The 21,017-nt window shown below is 44.3% G+C and overlaps 1 protein-coding gene across 1 annotated transcript in view; it reads left to right on the top strand.

Moving 5' to 3' along the window:
* Positions 1-2,613: 2,613 nt before the first annotated feature.
* LOC115153316 (zinc transporter 6) overlaps positions 2,614-21,017 on the top strand; it is a 77,295-nt gene continuing 58,891 nt past the window's right edge. Inside the window, exons 1-4 of the mRNA XM_029698638.1 lie at positions 2,614-2,893; positions 11,162-11,208; positions 11,658-11,744; positions 14,941-15,025. Coding sequence (XP_029554498.1) covers positions 2,707-2,893; positions 11,162-11,208; positions 11,658-11,744; positions 14,941-15,025 — 406 coding nt within the window. The 5' untranslated portion in view covers positions 2,614-2,706. The remainder of the gene's footprint in view (positions 2,894-11,161; positions 11,209-11,657; positions 11,745-14,940; positions 15,026-21,017) is intronic.

Raw genomic sequence — 21,017 nt, 5'->3', positions numbered from 1 at the left:
ATGCACTGGATTGGTTGAAAAGTGATGCTAAACTTAAACTAAGGTTGTTTCTCAAAATTCATACTACCGTGCTCCGAGCACACCAAATGGAGCACGGAGGGTCGGACTATGAGTCCAAATAAAAAGTATGCGAAACGGAATATGGAAGGCAGTTCTCGAATGCGTACTCCGTTTGTGCATATTTTTAAGCATGCATCGATGCAAGCTTCAACGGAATGTATGCAAAGAAATTTGAGCTGAAGCAAGAGAAAATGCACTCAGACTTCGGAATGAAATGTTGCTTATTCACATCTCATTAATAGCCACGAATAATTGTTAGCTAGCTACCCACAAAAAATGTTCATCTACCTTGTATAAAATTAGTTTTAGGTCATTTTTGTCTGTTTAACTAGTTGGCTAGCTAGATTATTATGATTCACATATCTAGCTGATAATTATGAAGTAAAAGTTTGCCTTGTGTATATCTTGTTTCTTCTATTGTTGCCATTGTTCCAACATCAGTCGCCGTTCCAATTCATCCCAGAGGTGTTTGGGGAGTTTTTTGTTAAGACACGTAGCTAGCTAGCTAAACAATGAACCATAATCACAACTCATGACGTTACTACTCTGCATGATTCTGCAGGTAGCTAACCATCCAGGTCCAATGTTAGCTAGCTAACATTAGTCTATATCAAGCAAAGCAAATGGCTCTGAGATACGAATAATAAGATAATACACATAATGTTAGCTAACGAGCCAGTCAACTAATGTTAGCTAGCTAGCTAACAGTACACTTTAACTTGAAATGAAAATACTTCATGTCAAAATTAGAAATGTGTAATATCTGAAAATGTAGCTAGCTAGAATATCTTAATAACTTGAATTTACCAGCTAGGATATCATCTCCGACCGTGGCCCCCAATTCACGTGACTGGTATGGAAAGCCTTCATGGAGAAGCTGGGGGTCACGGTCAGCCTCACTTCCGGGTACTGGCCTCAGTCTAACGGGCAGGTGGAGAGGATGAACCAGGAGTTGGGGATGTTCCTGAGGAGTCACTGCCAGGACCGGCAGGGGGAGTGGGCCCGATTTCTTCCTTGGACGGAATACGCCCAGAATTCATTGCGCCCTTCCTCCACCGGGCTGACTCCCTTCCAGTGTGTTCTGGGTTACCAGACAGTCCTGGCCCCATGGACTCCGAGCCAGACCGAAGCTCCTGTGGTGAACGAGTGGTTCAGCCGTGCAGAAGAGATGTGGAACAATGCTCATGTGAGGCTCCAGCGCCCCATCCGCTGTCAGAAGGAGCAGGCGGATTGCCAGTGAAGAGACGACTCCAGGATGCTGGCCTTCTAGGCAGAGTTCCTCTGTCCAGTGTCTGTGTTTTTTTTGTTCTTTTGCCTATCTCAATCTTTTCTTTTTTTATTGGTCAGTCTGAGATGTGGCTTTTTCTTTGCAATTCTGCCTAGAAGGCCAGCATCCCGGAGTCGCCTCTTCACTGTTGACGTTGAGACTGGTGTTTTGCGGGTACTATTTAATGAAGCTGCCAGTTGAGGACTTGTGAGGTATCTGTTTCTCAAACTAGACACTTTAATGTACATGTCCTCTTGCTCAGTTGTGCACCGGGGCCTTCCACTCCTCTTTCTATTCTGGCTAGAGACAGTTTGCGCTGTTCTGTGAAGGGAGTAGTACACCGCGTTGTACGAGATCTTCAGTTTCTTGGCAATTTCTTGCATGGAATAGCCATCATTTCTCAGAACAAGAACAGTTTGTGGGCACTGCTTGTCACTGTTATAGTGCAATTAATGTATTGTTTAGTGTCTTTGCTGGCATGCATCTAAAAAAAATGTTTGGGAGTTTGCCCCACCAAGATTTACATGTTAAAAACGCCACTGGGTATATGGCCAATATACCACGGCTAAGGGCTGTTCTTAGGCATACGCAACACCCAGAGGTGCCTTATTGCTATTATAAACTGGTTACCAACATAATTAGAGCAGTGAAAATAAATGTTTTGTCATACCTGTGGGATACGGTCTGATATACATCGCCTGCCAGCCATAGACCCATTTTTTATACATTTTACATGTGTACGCAAGTACGTTGAAATTATGTTTTCAAATCTTTGAAATAACCTGAAACGTCTTTTCAACGAAAACCGAACCTAGACGGACATCTTTGTAGTCGTCTTTTCAATGACATGAAATATACTGTCTTTTCAACTTTCAACCAAAACCGACTGTAAACGACATTTTGCTAGGTAATTGTCTGTGTTGTGTACAGTTCATGGATCATAAAAAGGCCTAACAATTTTCAAATGTCAACTTTAATCACGATTTTCTCAACAAAAAAAGACAGACCTGGTAAAAAAAATATATAATTGCTACATTTCCAACATTGATCGAAACTATGTTGGAAATGTGTATGTAAATGTTTCTTATCAACCACCAACATAACTACAATTTTCTTTCAAACAGAAAGTGGCCTTTCAATTTATCATTCAGAGATCTGTGATTTAATTAAATTAGCGGTTTTTTTTTGCCACAAACTGTATTTTCTCGACTTCCGTTGTATTACTCGCTGAAATCACTGACTTCTAAGCGTTGTAAACAATCTTCTTTTGGCGTAGCCAAGAGCTAACGTTACATCACGATTAGATTATTTACAGATCTGTGCATTTGCGCAGGCTTTCGACAGTTCAATCGATTCGTTTTGTGGCTGAAGAGAAAAAAATGGCGATGGACGGTGGCATGTCCACGTCTCCATCAGGACTATCGTATCACAATGTTGGGGACTTTTACCCCAGGAAATTCGGTTCCAAGCCGGACGTGGTGCCATCCGGGGTGACCGAGAGGAAAGTTGGTCCCCTTGATAAACCTGACATGGTGGCGGTGGACGTTGTCAACATCAACGACTCAGGTAGCTAGCTAGTTATGTTATGCTAGCTAGCCAGCCAGCCAGCAAGTGCAATGCAATTTAGTTGGGGTAACTAGCTAGCTGCCTAGGCACGTTTAGCTAGCCCCATATACAGCTGTGAAGCCTCTTTCCACAACTGTGTGTGTCGCTACTAGAGAACTAACTAAATCTTCACTTTAGCTAATGTATTGTTATTCATTGCCAAGACAATACTTGCTCTAGAGTTTACCTGAAGTTCGGGGCAAAGCTAACTAACGTTAACGTATCTAGCTAACGTTAGCAATGTTCTATCATCTAACGAATGCTATGTAACGTTGTCCTTTGTATATTTTTTTGTATATATACTTGTGTTCCCCCGTGTACTTTTTGTATTGATTTCTTGATAATAATAAAAAGTACAATAAGACATATATCCAATTTTAAAAGTTTAGCTAGGCCAGGAAACCAAAGCAAAGATGGTGGATAAATTAAGATGTCCCACTCAGGCCGTTTACCATATGAAAAAAAAGTGTATGAAAAAAAGGGGTAAGTTCTGGTCTGCTTAATAACCGGTTTGCTCTCACATAGGCACAATTTCATTAGAATCTGCGTCTGGTCAGAGAGGGTCCACTCCTGTCAAAATCTGCTCACGTAGGAATACAGCGATTCTGCTTATTCCCGCAGTTGGGACAACAACTCCCATTGTTAGGGTGGCGAGAAGACCATCTCGTCATTATATACACCATCTTTGGTCTGCTTAGTTCATTGACTGTATGTGAACCAGAAAAAATGAGTGAGTGGGATGTCTCGCCTCCTATTCCGTTTCTGACCGAAACAGATATACAGTTGAAGTTACATAAGCTTACATACGAGTCATTAAAACTAGTTTTTCAACCACTCCACACATTTCTTGTTAACAAACTATAGCTTTGGCAAGTCGGTTAGGACATCTACTTTGTGCATGACACAAGTAATTTTTCCCAAAATTGTTTGCAGACAGATTATTTCACTATATCACAATTTCAGTGGGTCAGAAGTTTACATGCACTAAGTTGACTGTGCCTTTAAACAGCTTGGAAAATTCCAGAAAAGGATGTCATGGCGTTAGAAGATTCTTATAGGCTAATTGACATAATTTGAGTCAATTGGAGGTGTACATGTGGATGTATTTCAAGGCCTACCTTCAAACTCAGTGCCTCTGCTTGACATCATGGGAAAATCAAAAGAAATCAGCCAAGACCTCAGAAAGAAAATTGTAGACCTCCACAAGTCTGGTTCATCCTTGGGAGCAATTTCCAAACGCCTGAAGGTACCACGTTCATCTGTACAAACAATAGTACGCAAGTATAAACACCATGGGACCGTGCAGCCGTCCTACCGCTCAGGAAGGAGACTCGTTCTGTCTCCTAGAGAAGAACACCGTCCCAACCATGAAGCACAAAATGGCAGCATCATGTTGTGGGGGTGCTTTGCTGCAGGAGGGACTGGTGCACTTCACAAAATAGATGGCTCCATGAGGAAGGAAAATTATATGGATATATTGAAGCAACCTCTCAATACATCAGTTAGGAAATTAAAGCTTGGTCGCAAATGGGTCTTCCAAATGGACAATGACCTCAAGCGTACTTCCAATGTTGTGGCAAAATGGCTTAAGGACAACAAAGGCTAGGTACTGGAGTGGCCATCAAATAGCCCTGACCTCAATCCCATGGAACATTTGTGGGCAGAACTGTAAAAGCGTGTGCGAGCAAGGAGGCCTACAAAACTGACTCAGTTACACAAGCTCTGTCAGGAGGAATGGGCCAAAATTCACCCAACTTATTGTGGGAAGCTTGTGGAAGGCTACCTGAAACGTTTGACCCAAGTTAAACAATTTAAAGGCAATGCTACCAAATACTAATTGGGTGTATGTAAACTTCTGACCCACTGGGAAAGTGATGAAAGAAAAAAAAAGCTGAAATAAATCATTCTCTCTACTGTTATTCTGAAATTTCACATTCTTAAAATAGTGGTGATCCTAACTGTCCTAAGACAGGGAATGTTCCTTAAATGTACAGATCATGCCCCAGCAGACACACACCTCCCCCTTAACCTTACCCGTTGCTGCCGGTCGGTCTAGACGATGTATAGAAAAACCATCTAGATGTGTATTATCCATGTTCTTGTTCAACCATGACTCCGAGAAACATAGGATATTACAAGTCTTCAGGTCCCGTTGATAGGATAATTTCCAACGGAACTCGTCCAGTTCTCTAGTGATTGTATGTTCGCCAATAGAAAGGAAGGTAGAAGCGGTTTATTTAGTTGCTGATGTAGTCTCGTCAGGCAGCCCGCTCGTTTGCCTCTCTTGTGCTATGTCTTCCTCTTTCAAGTACCGGGGATTAGGCCCTAGTCCAGAAGGAGCACGTCCAGAGATGCTGACTCATTGAAGTAGAAATATTCATCCAAATTGAGGTTAGTGATCGCTGTTGTGATGTCCCGTAGCTGGTCATATGAAATAATGGCGGAAATATGATGTAAAAATGACAATCAGCTTAAAAAAATATTCAAAATAGAAGAATTGGTCAGGAGCCCGTAATACTGCAGCTATCTACTGCAGCTTCATCTTCCATTGTCGCATCGTAGCACCCCCTCGCTGCACAAGATACGACCGGAAATTTCTGGCATGCCAGAGAAATAATCCGGACCTAAGATACGGACCGGCAGAGCGCAAGTCCCATAATTGCACGTCTTTCACTCGCTCACATTATGCATCCTACGACGTCTTGGTTGTAGCCTACGACGTTAGGATGTACCTGCAGTCCCCGGAATTTGTTGTGGATCCCAAACTGGCTCCTCCGTCGTGACATCCTGCTAGCTGTCTAGAGCATATTGGACTGTTAGCTTATTCTGCCAATTGACCTGGACCCCTTTTACCATACGAAGCCCTGCTGATCCACGATGACTGGTCTGCAGACGTAACAGCACGAGGGGGCTACAACAGACTTTCTACCATCGCAACGTCCCTCTAAGGCCCTTCTGTTAGCTTGCCATCCCCGGCCCGCTAGCTGCCTGAATCACCGTGTCTCCGGCCCGAGCCACTCACTGGACCCCTATGGTTCCTCGGCTACGCATGCCTCTCCCTAATGTCAATATGCCTTGTCCATTGCTGTTTTTGTTAGTGATTATTGCCTTATTTCAATGTAGAGCCTCTAGCCTTGCTCAGTACACCTTAGTTAACCCTTTAATTCCAACTCCCACACATGCGGTGACCTCCCCTGGTTTAAATTATGTTTCGAGAGACAATATCTCTCTCATCGTCACTCAGTGCATAGGTTTACCTCCACTGTATTCACATCCTACCATACCTTTGTCTGTACATTATGCCTTGAATCTATTATATCGCGCCCAGAAACCTGCTCCTTTTACTCTCTGTTCCGAAAATACTAGACGACCAGTTCTTATAGCCTTTAGCCGTACCCTTATCCTACTCCTCCTCTGTTCCTTAGGTGATGTAGAGGTTAATCCAGGCCCTGCAGTGCCTAGCTCCACTCCCATTCCCCAGGTGCTCTCATTTATTGACTTCTTTAACTGTAAAAGCCTTGGTTTCATGCATGTTAACCTCTCTCGGGTATGTGGGACGAAATCGTCCCATCTAGTCAACAGCCAGTGGAATCGAGTGGCGCGATATTCAAATACCTTAAAAATGCTATTACTTCAATTTCTCAAACATATGACTATTTTACACCATTTTAAAGACAAGACTCTCGTTAATCTAACCACATTGTCCGATTTCAAAAAGGCTTTACAACGAAAGCAAAACATTAGATTATGTCAGGAGAGTACCCAGCCAGAAATAATCACACACCCATTTTTCAAGCTAGCATATAATGTTACAAAAACCAAAACCACAGCTAAATGCAGCACTAACCTTTGATCTTCATCAGATGACACTCCTAGGACATTATGTTATACAATACATGCATGTTTTGTTCAATCAAGTTCATATTTATATCAAAAACCAGCTTTTTACATTAGCATGTGACGTTCAGAACTAGCAAACATACCGAAAACTTCCGGTGAATTTACTAAATTACTCACGATAAACGTTCACAAAAAACATAATTATTTAAAGAATTATAGATACAGAACTCCTTTATGCAATCGCGGTGTCAGATTTTAAAATAGCTTTTCGGCAAAAGCACATTTTGCAATATTCTGAGTAGATAGCTCGCCATCACGGGCTAGCTAATTTGACACCCACCAAGTTTGGCGTTCACTAAATTCAGAATTACTATAAGAAAAATTTGATTACCTTTGCTGTTCTTCGTCAGAATGCACTCCCAGGACTTCTACATCATCCACAAATGTTGTTTTGGTTCAAAATAATCCATAGTTATGTTCAAATATCCTCTGTTTTGTCCGTGCGTTCAGGTCCCTATCCGAACGGTGACGCGCGGACGCATGTCGTGACAAAAAAATTCAAAATATTCCATTACTGTACTTCGAAGCATGTCAAACGCTGTTTAAAATCAATTTTTATGCGATTTTTCTCGTAAAATAGCGATAATATTCCGATCGGGAGACGTTGTTTTCGTTCAAACACTGAAAGAAGAAAATGGACTCTTCACGTGGACACGCGCACCCGTCTTATTGTTCTCAGATCGACCACTATCCAAATGCGCTACTGTTTTTCAGCCAGGGACTGCAGAGTCATCATTCCACGTTCTGGCGTATGGGAGCCTTAGAAAATGTCACGTTACAGCAGAGATCCGCTGTTTTCGATAAAGAGGCTATAGAAGGCCAAGAAATGGTCAGAGAGGGCACTTCCTGTACAGAATCTTCTCAGATTTTGGCCTGCCATATGAGTTCTGTTATACTCACAGACACCATTCAAACCGTTTTAGAAACTTTAGGGTGTTTTCTATCCAAATCAAACAATTATATGCATATTCTAGTTTCTGGGCAGGAGTAATAACCAGATTAAATTGGGTACGTTTTTTTATCCGGATGTGAAAATAATGCCCCCTACCCTAGAGAGGTTAACATTAGAAGCCTCCTCCCTAAGTGTGTTTTACTCACTGCCTAAGCACACTCTGCCAACCCGGATGGCCTAGCTGTGTCTGAATCCTGGCTTAGGAAGACCACCAAAAACCCTGACATTTCCATCCATAACTATAACATTTTCCGACAAGATAGAACTGCCAAAGGGGGCGGAGTTAGCCTGCAGAGTTCTCCTACTATCCAGGTCTGTACCCAAACAATTTGACCGCCTACTTTTAAAAATCCACCTTTCCAGAAACAAGTCTCTCACTGTTGCCGCTTGCTATAGACCACCTTCTGCCCCCAGCTGTGCCCTGGACACCATATGTGAATTGATTGCCCCCCATCTTTCTTCAGAGCTCGTGCTGTTAGGTGACCTAAACTGGGACATGCTTAACACCCCGGCCATCCTACAATCTAAGCTTGATGCTCTCAATCTCACACAAACTATCAATGAACCTACCAGGTACAACCCCAAATCCGTAAACACGGCACCCTCATAGATATCATTTTAACCAACCTGCCCTCCAAATACACCTCTGCTGTCTTCAACCAGGATCTCAGCGATCACTGCCACATTGCCTGTGTCCGTAACGGGTCTGCGGTCAAACGACCACCCCTCATCACTGTCAAACGCTCCCTAAAACACTTCAGCGAGCAGGCCTTTCTAATCGACCTGGCCCGCGTATCCTGGAAGGACATTGACCTCATTCTGTCAGTAGAGGATGCCTGGTTATTCTTTAAAAGTGCTTTCCTCACCATCTTAAATAAGCATGCCCCATTCAAAAAATGTAGAACCAGGAACAGATATAGCCCCTGGTTCACTCCAGAGCTGACTGCCCTTGACCAGCACAAAAACATCCTGTGGCGTACTGCATTAGCATCGAATAGCCCCCACGATATGCAACTTTTCAGGGAAGTTAGGAACCAATATACACAGTCAGTTAGCAAAGCAAAGGCTAGCTTTTTCAGACAGAAATTTGCATCCTGTAGCACAAACTCCAAAAAGTTCTGGGAGTCCATGGAGAATAAGAGCACCTCCTCCCAGCTGCCCACTGCACTGAGGCTAGGAAACACTGTCACCACCGATTTAAATCCGCGATGATTGAGAATTTCAATAAGCATTTTTCTACGGCTGGCCATGCTTTCCACCTGACTACCCCTACCCCAGTCAACAGCCCTGCACCCCCCACAGCAACTTGCCCAAGCCTCCCCATTTCCCCTTCACCCAAATTCAGATGGCTGATGTTCTGAAAGAGCTGCAAAATTTGGACCCCTTACAAATCAGCCGGGCTAGACAATCTGGACACTCTCTTTCTAAAATTATCAGCCGAAATTGTTGCAACCCCTATTACTAGCCTGTTCAACCTTTCTTTCGTATTGTCTGAGATCCCCAAAGATTGGAAAGCTGCCGCGGTCATCCCCCTCTTCAAAGGGGGAGACACTCTAGATCCAAACTGCTACACACCTATATTTATCCTACCCTGCCTTTCTAAGGTCTTCGAAAGCCAAGTTAACAAACAGATCACCGACCATTTCAAATCCCACCGTACCTTTTCCGCTATGCAATCTGGTTTATGAGCTGGTCATGGGTGCACCTCAGCCACGCTCAAGGTCCTAAACGATATCATAACCACCATCGATAAGAGACATTACTGTGCAGCTGTATTCATCGACTCTGTCAATCACCACATTCTTATCGGCAGACTCAACAGCCTTGGTTTCTCAAATGATTCCCTCGCCTGGTTTACCAACTACTTCTCAGGCAGAGTTCAGTGTGTCAAATCGGAGGGCCTGTTGTCCGGACCTCTGGCAGTCTCTATTGGGTGTGCCACATGGTTTAATCCTCAGGCCGACTCTTTTCTCTGTATACATCAATGATGTCGCTCTTGCTGCTGGTGACTCTCTGATCCACCTCTATGCAGATGACACCATTCTGTATACTTCTGTCCCTTCTTTGGACACTGTGTTAACTAACCTCCAGACGAGCTTCAATGCCATACAACACTCCTTCCGTGGCCTCCAACTGCTCTTAAATGCAAGTAAAACTAAATGCATGCTCTTCAACCGATCGCTGCCCACACCTGCCTGCCCGCCCAGCATCACTACTCTGGACGGTTCTGACTTAGAATATATGGACAACTACAAATACCTTGGTGTCTGGTTAGACTAACCTTTCCTTCCAGACTCACATTAAGCATCTCCAATCCAAAATTAAATCTAGAATCAGCTTCCTATTTCATAACAAAGCATCACTCATGCTGCCAAACATACCCTCGTAAACTGACTATCCTACCGATCCTTGACTTCGGCGATGTCATTTACAAAATAGCCTCCAACACTCTGCATCCAATTTGCTGAGTAGTCTATCACAGTGCCATCCGTTTTGTCACCAATGCCCCATATACTACCCACCATTGCGACCTGTATGCTTTCGTTGGCTGGCCCTTGCTTCATATTCGTCGCCAAACCCACTGGCTCCAGGTCATCTATAAGTCTTTGCTAGGTAAAGCAGGTATATTTCACTGGTCACCCCCAAAGCCTATTTCTCATTTGGCCGCCTTTCTTTCCAGTTCTCTGCTGCCAATGACTGGAACAAACTGCAAAAATCACTGAAGCTGGAGACTCATATCTCCCTCACTAACTTTAAGCACCAGCTGTCAGAGCAGCTCATAGATCATTGCACCTGTACATAGCCCATCTGTAATTAGCCTATCCAACTACCTCATCCCCATACTGTTATCTATTTTATTTATTTTGCTCCTTTGCACCAGTATCTCTACTTGTACACTCATCTTCTGCACATCTATCACTCCAGTGTTTAATTGCTATATTGTAATTATTTCACCACTATGGCCTATGTATTGCCATACCTCTGTTATCCTACCTCATTTGCACACACTGTATACAGACTTTTTCTATTGTATTTTTGACTATGTTTATTCCATGTGTAACTCTGTGTTGTTTGTGTTGCACTGCTTTGCTTTATCTTGGCCAGGTCGCAGTTGTAAATGAGAACTTGTTCTCAACTTACCTACCTGGTTAAATAAATAAAAATCATGGCAAAATCGCAGTTAAAATTTGTCTAATGTATGGCCAGTTTAAACCAGACTAACCAGATTATTGGTGACATTTTGAAATCCATGCATAATCAGACATGCGTCGTCCTGGTATCTTGAAAATAAAGTTAGATTAAACTTCACTTTATGTACAGTCCATATCAGTCATCTGTTGTTTTCTGTTTTTCATAACCAAATACTTTCTTTGCAGATATCACAATCCACAGAAAAAAGCAAGAAACTGACACGTATTTGCTGGTAAGTTTTCCTTATTCAAGACACCAGTTGGTAGGGTCTAAAGCAGGGATGTCGAACTCGTTTTGCCACATTTGGTCTTTAACGAGGTCCGGAGGGCCTTACTGAAAAAATGTGAGAAAAAAATGTCCTCCATCCATTTATTTTTGGCATTTCCGATGCTCCCTGACTTTATAGCTTTCATTAAGGTGATTTATTAGCGAGCTGTACACGGTCAAGAACATTTCCACACAACTTAGTTTTGATTTGGTTTCAGTCGTAAAGTATATTGAGTATGTCTTCCCCCCCCAAAATGCCATATGTTTGACACCCCTGGTCTAAAGCAGCATTTTGTTTTACAGGCATCCTACTGTAGCTAAATACGAAGGATACACACTAGATGGTGGTGCTTCTCTCTGAGTCCTTAATCTCACATCCTTCCATTTGACTGTGTGTTTGTGTGGTACCCACAGGGCACTATACACCCATTCCGGAAGACGCACAGATCCTTCTTTGGGAAACTCTCTCAAGAATTCCGCTTGGTGACTTCAGACAGACGGGTAAGGAATTAGTAAGGGGTGTGTGCATGCGTGCACATTAACATGCCACAGAGACAACTGTCCCACAGTGCTCTTTGTTTTGGAATTCCCCAACCCTGTAAAATGACCCTTACTTTATTATTGCATTATTCTGGTAAGCTGTTTACAGTGGGGGGGAAAAGTATTTGATCCCCTGCTGATTTTGTGCGTTTGCCCACTTACAAAGAAAGGATCAGTCTATAATTTTAATGGTAGGTTTATTTGAACAGTGAGAAACAGAATAACAACAAAAAAATCCAGAAAAACGCATATAAAAAATGTTATAAAATGATTTGCATTTTAATGAGGGAAATAAGTATTTGACCCCTCTGCAAAACATGACTTAGTACTTGGTGGCAAAACCCTTGTTAGCAATTACAGAGGTCAGACGTTTCTTGTAGTTGGCCACCAGGTTTGCACACATCTCAGGAGGTATTTTGTCCCACTCCTTTTGCAGATCTTCTCCAAGTCATTAAGGTTTCGAGGCTGACGTTTGGCAACTCGAACCTTCAGCTGCCTCCACAGATTTTCTATGGGATTAAGGTCTGAGACTGGCTAGGCCACTCCAGGACCTTAATGTGCTTCTTCTTGAGCCACTCCTTTGTTGCCTTGGCCGTGTGTTTTGGGTCATTGTCATGCTGGAATACCCATCCACGACCCATTTTCAATACCCTGGCTGAGGGAAGGAGGTCCTCACCCAAGATTTGACGGTACATGGCCCCGTCAAATGATGCGGTGAAGTTGTCCTGTCCCCTTAGCAGAAAAACACCCCCAAAGCATGTTTCCACCTCCATGTTTGACGGTGGAGATGGTGTTCTTGGGGTCATAGGCAGCATTCCTCCTCCTCCAAGCACGGCGAGTTGAGTTGATGCCAAAGAGCTCCATTTTGGTCTCATCTGACCACAACACTTTCACCAGTTGTCCTCTGAATCATTCAGATGTTCATTGGCAAACTTCAGACGGACATGTATATGTATTCTTGAGCAGGGGGACATTGCGGGCACTGCAGGATTTCAGTCCTTCACGGCGTAGAAAACCAATTGTTTTCTTGGTGACTATGGTCCCAGCTGCCTTGAGATCATTGACAGATCCTCCCGTGTCGTTCTGGACTGATTCCTCACCGTTCTCATGATCATTGCAAGTCCACGAGGTGAGATCTTGCATGGAGCCCCAGTCCGAGGGAGATTGACTGTTCTTTTGTGTTTCTTCCATTTGCGAATAATCGCACCAACTGTTTTCACCTTCTCACCAAGCTGCTTGGTGATATTCTTGTAGCCCATTCCAGCTTTGTGTAGGTCTACAATCTTGTCCCTGACATCCTTGGAGAGCTCTTTGGTCTTGGCCATGTTGGAGAGTTTGGAATCTGATTGATTGATTGCTTCTGTGGACAGGTGTCTTTTTTATACAGGTAACAAGCAGCGGTTAGGAGCACTCCCTTTAAGAGTGTGCTCCTAATCTCAGCTCGTTACTTGTATAAAAGACACCTGGGAGCCAGAAATCTTTCTGATTGAGAGGGGGTCAAATACTTATTTCCCTCATTAAAATGCAAATCAATTTATAACATTTTTGACATGTGTTTTTCTGGATTTTTTTGTTGTTATTCTGTCTCTCACTGTTCAAATAAACCTAACATTAAAATTATAGACTGATAATTTCTTTGTCAGTGGGCAAACGTACAAAATCAGCAGGGGATCAAATACTTTTTTCCCTCACTGTATGCATGCGTACTTTACCTCTACCTACATATACATAGTACCTCGACTAACCTGTGTTTCTGCACATTGACTCTGTACCGGTACCCCCCGTATATAGCCTCGTTACTGTTATTTTATTATTGCTCTTTAATTATTTGTTATTTTTCAATTTTCTTAAATTATTTTATTTTTATTAATTCATTTGTTTACTTCAGTTTATTTAGTTAATACTTTCATAACACCTATTTTCTTTCTTGAAACTGCATTGTTGGTTAAGGGCTTGTAAGCACTGTAAGGTTTACCTACACCTGTTGTATTCGGCGTATGTGACAAATAAAACTTGATTTGATTTGTGGAGACTGCTCTCCCTAGAAGCTGTATGGAAGAGACTGGGTTAGATTCTATAGGACCAGAGAGACTGATCGAGGTAGAGCCAACGGAGTTCACTTCACATGCATGGAGAGGAGACTAAGTTTTCCGAAAAGAAAGTTCCTTTGGCGGAGAAAGTGGAGAGTGGTGTCTTTCTTCATAAGGGTGTGATGATGTGTGATTATTTATGTTAGGCTCACTGTGGCTTGACGCTGGGTGTCTGCTCCATCCATGCACTAGGCAGTGGTAGTCTTCCAGACTGATGCTGCTGTTGACCTGGCAATAAAACTCTTCTCTCCTTCTGTGCTGCTGAGTAGCCCTCTATACGTCTGGATTAAAGCTGATGAAGTACTTGACGTAGGCATATTATCTACAGATGATATTTCAGCGACAGTATTATGTGACTCAGGGAGGCTGATGTTCCTGAAGGTGTTTGCGAGTGTCACTCCAATGTAAGATTTAACCTAGATATGTGATGTCTAAAGAACAACCCTCAGGAAAAAGATGTGCAGACATGTTTACTTGCAATACTTCCTTCACGCAGAGGGTGGCAGTGACATTTCGTTGTTCCCTGCTTTCCCAGAAAGCGTGTGTGTGGGGGGGTTGGATGTGTTGGGCAGCATGCTGTTGCTCTGTTTGCACACAGACACAGGCACAGCAATCTACAGGGCCCTGAAGCTGCAACAGGCCCACACACACACACACTTCAGCTCCCATCTCTATCCCTGGCTCTGGCTGTCACAAGACGCCCTAGCCCTGTCATAACACGGTGCACTGCAGTAATTGTAGATTTCACAGCACTCCAAGGACAGCCACTGACTCCAACACGAAGTGACAGACAAAGACGTGGTGGATAGCCTTGAGTTTGTACCGTCCTCACATTTTTGCTTTCCGTCTTGTACGTGGTTTTTCTGCAACAAAGCATTCCCTAAATTGGCAAATGAACAATACAATATTATTACATTAGCCTAACTGACAGTTAGGTTAGGCAATGCCATAGGTTATTTTATCATCCACCTGCATTAGCTATTAATACACCACTCCAAGCAATCCTATAGATCTAAATGAATTCATTGGTTTAGAAAGCTCTGGTTAATGTTCTGTTTGTGTTTTAGTCATGGAGAATCCTGGTGTTCGGGATGCTGAATGTTCTTTGTACTGGCTGCCTGCTGATGTGGTGCAGCTCCACCAACAGTATGGGTGAGTACTCATCTACATGACACAGTGTTCCACACAGCCAGCCAGGCAGAGTTAGCCTAGAGGTTAGAGGGCCCACTGAGTAAACAAGGACATCTATGGACTACAGCTTTGGATACTACGTAGTAGAGTACATCAGTGAGATCACTATGTACTGACATTGTTCTGATACTGTGCTCAGACATAATTCTGTTCTCCCTTAAGTTCTTCACCTAGGGCACTTGCAGTTCCCACCATTATAGTGATTATTCTCCAGCTTCCTAGATCCACTCATGATGTCACGTATCCAGAGCGCGAGAGATCCCATATTACTGAGTCCTGCTGACCCATAGGAATAGTAATTAATCTACTATGTTCTGACCTCCCACCCTCACGCAGATTAGATCTCTGCAGGTGTCGCAGTGTTATTGTGATAGTGTGTTCAGGGCTCTAAAGTGCGACCATTTTGGTCGCATATGCTCCTAAATATTTTGCTATGCGGCTTGGAATTTTAATTTGGGAGGACTAGTGTGCCTAAAAAGAAAATCATCCAGATGTAATGATGCAGAAAACAGGATCTGTCAGAGTCTAGGTGATGTGGGTAAGGCGGAGTCGCAGGACACAGAGATGAGTAATAATAGTAACTTTACTCAAAAATAATCCTCCAACAAGGAGAACGAAAATCCAGAATCACATAAATGAGACAACTGACAACAATAAACACTCACAAAACCATGATGGCTCCAGAGGGTTAAATAGGGAAATAATGAAAATGAAATGGGAGCCGCTACCTGACCAAAGCCCCGGATAAACCTCCGGTAGTAGTTGGCAAACCCTAAAAACCGCTGCATCTCCTTTACCGTGGATGGAGTCGGCCAATTACGCACGGCTGAAATGCGGTCCTTCTCCATCTCCACCCCTGTCGTGGACAGGCGGTACCCTAGGAAGGAGACGGACTGTTGGAAGAACAGACATTTCTCAACCTTGACGTACAGGTCATGCTCCAACAGTCGACCAAGCACCTTGCGCACCAGGGACACATGCTTGGCGCGTGTAGCGGAGTATATTAGAATGTCATCTATATACACCACTACAGGTCCCTGAAAATCTCGTCTACAAAGGATTGAAAGACTGATGGAGCATTCATCAACCCGTACGGCATGACAAGGTACTCATAGTGCCCAGAGGTGGTACTAAATGCTGTCTTCCACTCATCCCCCTCCCAGATACGCACCAGGTTGTCAGCGCTCCTGAGATCCAATTTTGTGAAGAAGCGCGCCCCGTGCAATGACTCTGTCACACTGGCTATGAGAGGCAGCGGGTAACTGTACTTCACTGTGATCTGATTTATACCTCGATAGTCAATACACAGGCGTAAACCTCCATCCTTCTTCTTCACAAAAAAGAAACTCAAGGAGGCAGGTGAAGTGGAAGGCCGACTGTATTCCTGTCCCAGAGATTCGGCGACATGTGTTTCCATAGCCGCCGTCTCCTCCTGTGACAAAGGATACACGTGACTCCTGGGAAGTGCTGCGTCTACCATGAGATTTATCGCACAATCCCCCCCGTCGATGGGGTGCTAATTGAGTCACTTTCTTTTTACAGAAGGCGAGAGCCAAATCAGCATATTCAGGGGGGATGTGTATGGTGGAGACCTGGTTTGGACTCTCCACCGTAGTTGCACCTATGGAAACACCTACACACCTCCCCGAGCACTGACGTGACCATCCCTTGAGAGCCCCCTGTTTCCACGAAATAGTGGGGTCATGATCGGCCAACCAGGGAAGCCCCAACACCACAGGAAACGCAGGTGAATCGATCAGAAAGAGACTAATTCTCTCCTTATGATCCCCCTGCGTTATCATACATAGTGGAGCTGTGACCTCCCTGATCAGTCCTGACCCTAAAGGACGACTATCTAAGGCATGTACAGGGAAGGGCAGATCAGCAGGAACAATGGGGATCCCTAATCTAATTGCAAATGAACGATCAATTAAATTCCCAGCGGCACCTGAATCTACTAGCGCCTTATGCTGGGAATGCGAAACAGGAAGCTCTGGGTGAGTCGGGTGCCTACTCACCTGGGATGATCCACCAGTGCCCTGCCTGCTGCCTCGACTCCCTGGAGAACCTCCCCAGCACCGACCAGCAGTGTGCCCTCTACGGCCGGGAATGCCCCCCCCCCCCCGATCCAGACGTCCGCGGGAGGCCAACAGGTTATCCAGTCTGATGGATATGTCTACCAGCTGGTCAAAGGTAAGGGTGGTGTCCCTACAGGCTAGCTCCCTACGAACGTCCTCGCGTAGACCACACCAGTAGTGGTCGATCAGGGCTCGCTCATTTCATCCTGCCCCAGTGGCCAGATTTCGAAAGTCCAGAGCGAAGTCTTGTGCGCTCCTCATCCCCTGTCTGAGATGATACAAGCGTTCCCCCGCCGCTCTCCCTTCAGGTGGATGATCGAAAAAAGCCCGAAAGTGGCGGGTAAAATCCTCCTAATTGTCCAACGTCGGTCCTTCCCTTCCCCAGACTGCGTTGGCCCATTCGTGTGCTCTAACAGTCAGACAGGAGATGAGGGTGTTTACACTCTCGCGTCCCAAAGGAGCTGGTTGAACTGTTGCCAGGTAGAGCCCAAGCTGGAGTATGAACCCCTGGCACCCAGCAGCCGTTCCATCGTATACCCTCGGGAGCGCGAGCCGAATCCCACTGGTTCCAGGTGAAGGAGGGGTGGACAGCGGTGTGGGTTGTTGTGGGAGCTGGGGTGATGATGATGGGGTTGCTGGAAAAACCCCTCTCCCATCGCTCCATGGTTTGCAGCACGCGATCCATGGCTGTGCCGAGACTTTGCAACATAGTCGCGTGCTGCTGGACGGGCTCCTCCATAGGTAGAGGAGGGCTGTGTGCACCTGCTGACTCCATTGAAGGTGCGTGTTTCTGTCAGAGTCTAGGTGATGTGGGTAAGGCGGAGTCAGGCGCAGGACACAGATGAGTAATAATAGTAACTTTACTCAAAAATAATCCTCCAACAAGGAGAAAGAAAATCCAGAATCACATAAACGAGACAACTGACAACAACAAACATGCACAAAACCATGATGGCTCCAGAGGGTTAAATAGGGAAATAATTCAAACGAAATGAGAACCAGGTGTGTACAATACAGACAAAACAAATGGAAAAAGAAATGTAGATCGGTGGAGGCTAGAAAGCCGGTGACGTTGACCGCCGAACGCCGCCCGAACAAGGAGAGGCACCAACTTCGGTGGAAGTCGTGACAGGATCCCTCATTCAAATCAAATGTTATTTGTCACGTACGCCGAATACAACAGGTATTTACCTTTACGTGAAATGCTTACTTACAAACCCTTAACCCTTAACCAACAATGCAGTTTTAAGAAAAATAAGTGTTAAGTAAAAAATAACATAGTTAAAGAGCAGCAATGAAATAAGACTAGCGAGGCTATATACAGGGGGTACCGGTACAATGTGCGGGGGCACAGGTTCGGAATCTTATGGCTAGGGGGTAGCAGTTGTTAAAAAGCCTTTTGGACCTAGACATGGCGCTCCGGTACACTTGCCGTGCGGTAGCAGAGAGAACAGTCTATGACTAGGGTGGCTGGAGTCTTTGACAATTGTTAGGGCCTTCCTCTGACATCGCCTGGTATAGAGGTCCTGGATGGCAGGAAGCTTGGCCCCAGTGATGTACTGGGCTGTACGCACTACCCTCTGTAGTGCCTTGCGGTCGGAGGCAGTTGCCATACCAGGCAGTGATGCAACCAGTCAGGATCCTCTAGATGGTGCAGCTGTATAACTTTTTGAGGATCTGAGGACCCATGCCAAATCTTTTCAGTCTCCTGAGAGAGAATAGGCTTTGTCGTACCCTCTTCGTGACTGTCTTTGTGTGTTTGGACCATGATAGTTTGTTGGTGATGTGGGCACCAAGGATCTTGAAGCTCTCAACCTGCTCAACTACAGCACCATGGCTCGGTCCTCCTTTTCCTGTATTCCACAATCCTCTCCTTTGTCTTTGTCACGTTGAGGGAGAGGTTGTTATCCTGGCACCACACTGCCAGGTCTCTGACCTCCTCCCTATAGGCTGTCTCATCGTTGTCGGTGATCAGGCCTACAACTGTTGTGTCGTCGGCAAACTTAATGATGGTGTTAAGTGACTGCTGCTACTCGCTGTTTGTTTGTTACCTATGCATACTCACTTCGCCTCCACCTACATATACAGATTACCTCACCTGATGTGGTGTACTCCTCAATGTCATCGGACGAATCCCTGGAACATATTCCAGTCTGTGCTAGCAAAACAGTCCTGTAGCTTAGCTTGAATGGAAAAATTGAACTCTTTGTGTAAAACAAACACAATTTGGAAACAACCATGGTACCAATAATTGCTTCTAATACACCAAATGTATGTCCTTGAACTGATTTTATTTTAAAATCACACAATGAAGAAGATAAGGATAATATAGTTGCTAATGGCAGCCTGCAGTACCCCGGTCGGCCTTCAACTTGACTACGTCACTTCCTGAAGTAAACTGTTATGTCAAATTGTTATGTCTCCATGAAATGCAATCTTAACCAATTTAATATGGCTTCAATGTGCTATTGAGTCTTCACATTGTAATGAATGGTGTCACGTGATCGATGTCTTTGTCCATTCATATATACAGTCATTGGTGTGTGGTGCTCGAATGTCTAGTAGGGCTGGGCGAAATGGCAAAAATATCCTATCACAATATTTTTTATTTTCAAAATATGCTTCATGAGTAGTGCATGACCCTAATGTGGCAACAAATACATTCTAAGTGGTTTTAATGGGACTTTCTCTCTGCTGATAGTTTTATACTGTTCAATGAAAATGTTCAGCATTTTCATCAATTTCTGCATTTCCTTCACTCATTTATCATTTCCACACTGGACCACATTTGTTTTGTCTTTGTATGCCTCTAATTTGTAAAAAAGTAACTTAATCGGAATAATTACTGTGTGTACGTTGTACAAGCTTGTGGATGTTGTTTTCGCTGTGGGATGTCTGGTTGGTGCTCAGACCGGAGCAATTCTGTAGTGGGCTGGAGCGTTCTTATAGTGTGGCAGTGGGGCAAATTACATTGAACCAAAATATAAATGTAATGTGTTGGTTTCATGAGCTGAATTAAAGATCCCAGCACAAAAAGCTTATTTCTCTAAAATGTTATGCACAAATTTGTTTACATCCCTGTTGGTGAGCATTTCTCTTTTGCCAAGATAATCCATCCATATGACAAGTGTGGCATATCAAGAAGCTGATTATACAGCACGATCATTACACAGGTGCACCTTGTGCTGGGGACAAAAGGCCACTCTAAGGCCACTTCTCAGGGAAGCTCATCTGTGTGCTTGTCATCCTCACCAGGGTCTTGACCTGACTGCAGTGCAACATCGTAACCGACTTCAGTGGGCAAATGCTCACCTTCAATGGCTACTGGCACGCTGGAGAAGTGTGCTCTTCACAGATGAATCCCATTTTCAACTGTACTGGGCAGATGTGTGTGCTAGAGGTTTGCTGATGTCAGCGTTGTGAACAGAGTGCTCCATGGTGGAGGTGGGGATATGGAATTGGCAGGCATAAGCTACGGACAAAGAATACAATTGCTTTTTAACTTTGGCAATTTCAATGCACAGAGAGACCATGACGAGATCCTGAGGCCCATTGTCGTGCCATTCACCCGCCGCCATCACCTCATGTTTCAGCATGATCATGCACGACCCCATGTCGCAAGGATCTGTACACAATTCCTGGAAGCTGAAAATGTCACAGTTCTTCCATGGCCTGCATACTCACCACACGTCACCCATTGAGCATGTTTGGGATGCTCAGCATGTTCCAGTTCCCGCCAATATCCAGCAACTTTGCACAACCATTGAAGAGGGGTGGGACAACATTCCACAGGCCAGAATCAACAGCCTGATCAACTCTATGTGAAGGAGATATGTTGCACTGCATGAGGCAAATGGTGGTCACACCAGATACTG

The sequence above is a fragment of the Salmo trutta genome, chromosome 18, assembly GCF_901001165.1.
Source record: "Salmo trutta chromosome 18, fSalTru1.1, whole genome shotgun sequence".
Lineage (NCBI taxonomy): Eukaryota > Metazoa > Chordata > Actinopteri > Salmoniformes > Salmonidae > Salmo > Salmo trutta.
Note: the sequence above shows the minus strand (reverse complement) of the source record. Positions and strands in the feature narration are given on the sequence as shown.